Genomic DNA, 7,116 nt, shown 5'->3' with positions numbered 1-7,116 from the left:
TTTTTTTTTTTTGAGACAGGGTCTTGCTCTGTCAGCCATATCATGCAGTGGCACTATCACTGCTCCCTACAGCCTGGAACTCATGGGCTTAAGTGATCCTTCCACTTCAGCCTCCTGAGTAGTACTGCAGGCGTGTACCACCACATTTGGCTAATTAAACAATTTTTTTGTAGAGACAGGGTCTGGCTATGTTGCTAATGTTGATCTTGAACTCCTGGCCTCAAGTGATACTCCTGCCTTGACCTCCTAAAGTGCAGGGATTCTTTTTTGATTTATTACACATAAAACAATGTGTATTTGTTTATTTTTCAAATTTTATTTTTTATTAGCTTTTTTAGTTTTATGAGGTAGCAATGAAGGATTTCTACACATCTAAGAAAAGACTTTAACATAAAAGGTAGCGAGGACTAAACTCTCATCTTTCTTCTTTCCCTTGCCAAATTCCTAAGGGCCTGGGGAGACGGGTTTATTTTATTAATTCTATACAATGTTTACTTTCTAACCTGACATAACATCATATAACAGATAAAGAAGGAAAATCAAAATGTATATGACCTTATAAAACTGTCTTTTGGGTACTCTCGGACTCCGGACACCTTTTAAGACACATATTCTCTCTGAAGTCTGCCACTGATGAGGCTTCATCTCCATATTAAGTAACCTGGAATCTTTCCACCCTTTTATCTCAACAGGATAGCTCTACTGATTTCAAAATTCCTTAGATAGCAATCTGACTTTTGCTACTAATTGCCAGTCAGAAAAATCTTTGAATTCACCTATAATTTGCAAGATCCCCAACTTGAAAATGTCCCACCTTCCCTGACCGAACCAACATAGATCTCACATTTATTGATTTATGGTTTTCTGTAACTTCTGTCCTCCTAAAATGTATGTAACCAAGCTATTGATGTTGGGTGGGATGCTGCAATGTATTGCTCTGTGGGTTCTTTTGACTTGGCCACAGAAAAGAATTTCAGAGTGAATCCCAAGTATGGTTTAAGACAGAAATTTATTAGAAAGAGACGTGCCTGAAGGGCATAGGTCCCTTAAGAGGATGGACATGTACTTGCCTTTGACAAGAAACTTTATATACTTTTACAATGATTACTAAGCAAATCATGAGCTAAGAGCAGTGGGCTGCAGGTATTTGGTCATGAGTTTTGATTACTGTCTGTCTACCTTCTATGAGATAAAAGGGGTGAGCTGCAGGTGTCTGGTCATGAGTTTTCTATCTCTCAACCTTCTAAGGTCACATGGACCTTCTAAATAATTTAAGTTATTGCCTAACTAGATTTGGGCTTTTCTTAGAACATCATGTCTGTGTTTTTGGTAATTCTTTATTGTTTCTGTGATTTTTTTTTTTTTTGAGTTGGAGTCTCACTCTGTTGCCCAGACTGGAGTGCAGTGGCACACTCACAGCCACCCCAACATCAAACGTTGACCTGCTGGGTTCAGGCAATTCTTCTGCCACAGGCTTCCAAGTAGCCGGAACTACAGGCATGTGCTACCATGCCTGGCTAATTTTTGATTTATTGTAGAGATGAGGTCTCGCCAAGTTGTCTGGACTGGTCTCGAACCTGCGGGCTCAGGCAATCCACTTGCCCCAGTCTCCCAAAGTGCTGAGATTACATACTGAGCCACTGAGCCCAGCCTGTTTCTGTGATTTACTGCACTGGTAGATCCACATTCCAGCCCACAAGGTGGTCAGGTCTGGTGTGCCTGGTTGGTTGGGTGAAGGTCATGTACTGACAAGAAAGATGACTGAATGCTTATCCCATTTTAATTTAAACTGCCTGCAAGAAATTATCTATCTATGTCTAACCTGCACTGAATAGCCTGCCTCACTGCAATTCAATGATGGCAGGCACACATTCTCAGGACCTCCTGGGAATGGATGTCATGGGCCTGAAATCACTCACATTTGGCTCAGATATTTTACATATTTTACAGAGTTTGATATCTTTCGTCAATAGTAGATACCAAAATGAGCAAATAGAACAAAGCAACTGAGAGGAAACTGAGGCTATGTAGGAAGAAAAAACAAAAATACCACAAAAAGGTGATGGTGAAGATCCTTAGTGAAAAAAGAACTGATAGGGCAACAATGAAACAAGTTTTGTCAGTGCTGCAGCAATCATGTGGTGCTTACTTCTTTGTGTACTTATGAACACTTTCTGTAGAAAGTTCCTAAAGATGGGGTTATTGGGTCAGAAGGCAAGCACATTTAAAAGCACATTGATAAATCTTGCCAAATTGCCTTTGACACAGTTGTTATACTTTATATGGTCATGGAGTATGAATGACTGGGTTCCCATAGCCTTGGCCCATACTGATACAGAGACCCGCTAATGTCTGTCCATTTTGCCACAGGTGGGTTCTTTATGATAAGAGTATTTACTTTTAGTGCTTTTATGATTATGGCTAGAGAAGGGCATGGCAAGGGTTCAAGTGGTCTTGAACACATTCCTGAGAGCTAATATCTACTATGCTCTACCAGTAAGTAGCTTCAGGGGATCCTTGACTTCCCTGCAGACTATGCCCAATAAACTGAAAGATATAAATCCCCATTTACTCCCTTTTCTTAGTAGTCATGGGTTTGAATAATTAGAGTATCCATACAATCGTAAATCTTGTGATTTGTATAACTTTTGCATAACGCATGATGTCTTAGGCCATGTAAACTCCCTTTACTCTATGGCAAATTTGGTTAACGCTTCTGCTGGGCCTCACTGATAAAAGCTGTGAGATACCTTTGGTACCTGGCACCAGGAACTCTGGACCGTAATGTCACTATTGGTAAAATGTGGTTGTAACTTAAGTTCTATACAATGCTCTGCTAGTCACATGGCTAATGTATAGGTACCAATAACTCTGGACTTATAAAAGTGAACTGTAAAGCTGAAGGGTGAGCAGAACCATTTTAGAAAGCCCTCGAGTCTGGCTCTGTTTCCTGGATCCAAATTCAGAAATAAACTTCTTTCTACTGGTCTTTCTGCCTCTCAATTTATTGGCATCGAGGGTTAGCCAAGCATATACTCAGACCATAATAATACTTGATACTGTCAACTTTTAAAATCTTTTCTAGTCTGATGGGAGAGTAATGATCCTTCACAGGTTTCCAGTTTCTCTGATTATATGTGAAGCTGATCATATTTTCTTTTCTTTTTTTTTTTTGAGTTGGAGTCTCACTCCAGTCTTCCAGACTGCCTCGACCTGCTGGGCTCCAGCGATCCTTCCGCCTCAGCCTTCCAAGTAGCCGGAATTACAGGCATGTGCTACCACGCCCGGCTCATTTTTTATTTTATTGTAGAGATGAGGTCTCGCCAAGTTGCCCAGGCGGGTCTCGAACCCGCGGGCTCAGGCAATCCATTCACCTCAGCCTCCCAAAGGTGCGGGATTACAGGCTGAGCCACTGAGCCCAGCTTGAAGCTGACCATATTTTCAAATGTCAATTTGCCATTTGTATTTCTTCTGTAAATTGCTTGTTCATATTCTTTGCCAATTTTTCTACTGCTTTTGTGTATTGTTTTAAAGGACTTATAAAAGTGAACTGTAAAGGATCCCTTTAAAACAATACATTTTGTCAAATATATTTTACCAATTTATCTCTTGACCTTCAAGGATAAAATTTTGGAAAATAAAATATTTTTTCCCCCTGACTTTGGTCTTATTCAGAATGGATTCTTGCTGGGCACAATGATTTGTGCCTATAATCCCAGAGACTCGGGATGCTTAGGTGGAAGGATCCCTTAAGGCCAGGAATTCGAGACCAGTCAACCTGAGCAGCATAGAGAGACCTACCCCTGACCCTATCTTTATTATTTTATTTTATTTTATTTTATCTGAGTTGGAGTCTCACTCTATCGCCCAAGCTGGAGTGCAATGGCATGCTCACGGCCACCGCAGCCTCTACCTGCTGGGCTCAGGTGATCCTTCTTTCCACCTCAACCTTCCAAGTAGCTGGAACTATAGGCATGTGCCACTACCCCTGGCTAATTTTTCTGACTTACTGTAGAAAAGAGGTCTCGCCAAAGTACCCAGTCTGGTCTTAAACCCCTAGGCTCAGGCAATCCTCTCACCTAGCCTCCCAAAGTGCTGGGATTATAGGCATGAGCCACCACGCCCAGCCTACCAACCCTGTCTTAAAAAAAAAAAAAAAATTAGCCAGGCATGATGTCTGCTTTTAGACCCAACTGCTCAGGAGGCTGATGCAAAAGGATTGCTTGAGCCCAGGAGATGAAGTCTTCAAAGTGAAATATGATTGTGCCACTGCATTCCAGCCTGCACTGGGGGACAGAGTAAGATTCCATCTCAAAAACAAAAAACAAAGGTGGGTTCTCTCTGATAAGAGTATTTACTTCTAGTGCTTTTATGATTATGGCTTTAAAAAATATTAAAAAAATTAAAACAGCCAGGCGTGGTGGCTCATGCCTATAATCCCAGCACTTTGGAAGGCCGAGGTGAGGGGATTGCCTGAGGCTACGTAATAAACAAAGAGACCAGCCTAGGCAATTTGGCAAGACCTCATCTCTATAATAAATCAAAAAATTAGCCTGGCATGGTGGTGCGTGCCTATAATTCCAGCTATGCGGAAGGCTGAGGCGTAAGGGTCGCCTGAGCCCAGCAGGTCAAGGCTGCAGTGGCTGTGAGCATGACACTGCACTCCAGCCTGGGCGACAGAGTGAGACTCCAACTCAAAAAATAAATAAAAACAAATTTTAAGATTAGTTGAGTGCAGTAGTGAGAAGAGGAAAAGAGCAGAACAAGGAGTTTGGTTTGTAACAACTGACTGTGAACAATCAATTGAGATAACCCACTATCTTTAGGCCGGCCTGATTATGGTTTTTTAAATACTTAAATTTCTATCCATATGGAATGTATTTTTATATATGGTGTGAATTACAATGGAACCTTGTAATGGAAGTTCTTTCTAAAACAGTTTATGTACTAGAAATAACTTCAGTTTCTCTGCTTTTTTTCTATCCCAGGGAAACCCTTCAAGAATATTTAGATGGGAAAAAGGAGAGTGAGGAAGTTCAAAGCAAGAGCTGCAAACAGAAAGAAGAAAGCAGATTGGTATGAACTGGTTGGCAAATGGGCCCTGTTAGTTCCAGAAGCCTGGACAGCTGGGTGTGACATCATGGTTTTCATATTTAGACTGGAAAAAATTATGTAGCCCATGTTGCTGTCTCTAGGCAAAACTGAGTTGGAATCTTTCACATTTAAGCGTTCTCTAGGAGTAAGCTTTCAGATTATGGCTTCTTATATGTATGCTGTCTCCTCTCTGCTCATGCAGTTATAATGGGTATTCACTACTCAGAGGATAAAGTCCAGTTTTTTAGCCTGGTCATTCAAGGTCTTTGGTAGTCTGTTCCCATCTTAACTTTTTTTTTTTTGAGTTGGAGTCTCACTCCTTTGCCCAGGCTGGAGTGCAGTGGCATGCACACTCATGGCCACCCCAGCATTGACCTTCTGGGCTCCAGCGATCCTTCTGCCTCAGCCCTCCGAGTAGTCCGGAACTATAGACGCGCGCTACCATGCCCGGTTATTTTTAAAAATTTTATTGTCGAGATGAGGTCTCACTAAGTTGCCCAGGCTGGTCTCAAACCGGGGGCTCAGGCAATAAACTCACCTTGGCCTCCCAAAGTGCTGGGATTACAGGCTGAGCCACTGAGCCCGGCACATCTTAACTTTTCAAACTTATCTCCCATGGTTTCCTGATATGAGGCTTCTACTTTGGCGAGACTGATTCACTTACTCGCTTGATGTGGGCTCTGTTCATTCCTGCTCTGTGCCTTTTGATATCTGGAATGCCAGGGCCCTCCACCTTCCTTTTCTTCCCTCCCCTCCTCTCCTTTCTTCCTCTCTTTCCTCTTCTCTCATCAGGTTTCCTTCCCATTTTTAAAGACCATCTCAAGTCCCAGCTTCTCCTTGGGTTCTTCCTTAGCCCAGCCTGACCTCCTTTAATTCACATGTTGATTGCTTCTTGTCACTTCAGGTAGTTTTCTGCCTTGCAAGACCTTTCAAATGTGTGCATGCAGTGTCCCCAGTGGCATGATGAGCTCTAGGAAAGTGAGAGCCTTTTTCTGTAGCTGTGGAGTAATGCATAGCTTGTACTCAACAAACATGAAAAAGAAAATCATTGATTGCTCTCCTATGGCTGTGACAGTGCTCCTGGAATGCTTAACAAAGGACTTGGGGCCAGGCGCAGTGGCTCAAGCCTGTAATTCGAGAACTTTGGGAGGAGGTAAGGGGATTGCCTGAGCTCATGAGTTCGAGAACAACCTGGGCAACTTGGTGAGAACTCATCTCTACAATAAATCAAAAAAATTAGCCGGACATGGTAGCGTGTACCTGTAGTTCCAGCTACTTGGAAGGCTGAGGCGGAAGGATCACCTGAGCCCAGTGGGTCAACGCTGGGGTGGCCATGAGCATACGACTGCACCCCAGCCTGGGCGACAGAGTGAGACTCTAACTCAAAAAAATCAAGAAATAAATAAATAAAGGGCTTGGAACAAGAGGCACAGGAGGGATAAACAGCAGTGCAGAACAGTAGACCAAAGCCGGAAAGATGCTCCATTTAATCAGTGCAAAGTGAAAGGCATAGACAGTGATGCTGTGTATGGAAAAGAGCTCACCAAGCTGGCCTGGTCAGGGGAGGAGGTTATATGGAAAAAGTGGGATTTGAGCTGAGTCTTAGAAAACTAGGTGGGTTTTTAAAGGTAGAGAGGAGGGAGGCCATTTCTGGTCGAAATAAGTATACTTACTGGTCGGAAAAATATTCAGATTACTGAATATGATTATAGAACATAGAGATACAGAGAGATAATTGAATAACTTGCATTGTACTGTCTTAGGCATAAGATATTTTACTGTGGAAAGAATATTGGATTAATGTGGGTTCTTGTTCGAGGTCTCTTGCTTATTGTAAAGTAGATGATTCTGTTACCTCTTCGTACTTAGCTCTCTTCATTTAAAAGTCAGTGATGTCTGATCATTTCTGTGCAGAATATTGATACGTAGTTCATCTTCATACTTTTTTGTTTTTTTTTTTTGAGTTGGAGTCTCACTCTCGCCCAGACTGGAGTGCAGTGGCCGCTCCCTGCCACCGCAGCC

At 42.3% G+C, this 7,116-nt stretch overlaps 1 protein-coding gene across 5 annotated transcripts in view; it reads left to right on the top strand.

The window, feature by feature from the left end:
• DRC1 (dynein regulatory complex subunit 1) overlaps positions 1-7,116 on the top strand; it is a 49,180-nt gene that overhangs the window by 8,438 nt on the left and 33,626 nt on the right. For all 5 annotated transcript variants that reach the window (XR_504984.1, XM_021717321.1, XM_008068129.1 and 2 more), the window contains exon 2: positions 4,989-5,076. Coding sequence is in view for 4 of the 5 variants with exons in the window: in XM_021717321.1 (XP_021572996.1) it covers positions 4,989-5,076 (88 nt within the window). In the remaining variant the exon portion in view is untranslated. The remainder of the gene's footprint in view (positions 1-4,988; positions 5,077-7,116) is intronic.

Source organism: Carlito syrichta, unplaced genomic scaffold (assembly GCF_000164805.1).
Source record: "Carlito syrichta isolate Samal-C Ts95f unplaced genomic scaffold, Tarsius_syrichta-2.0.1 Scaffold107969, whole genome shotgun sequence".
Classification (NCBI taxonomy): Eukaryota; Metazoa; Chordata; class Mammalia; order Primates; family Tarsiidae; genus Carlito; species Carlito syrichta.
Note: the sequence above shows the minus strand (reverse complement) of the source record. Positions and strands in the feature narration are given on the sequence as shown.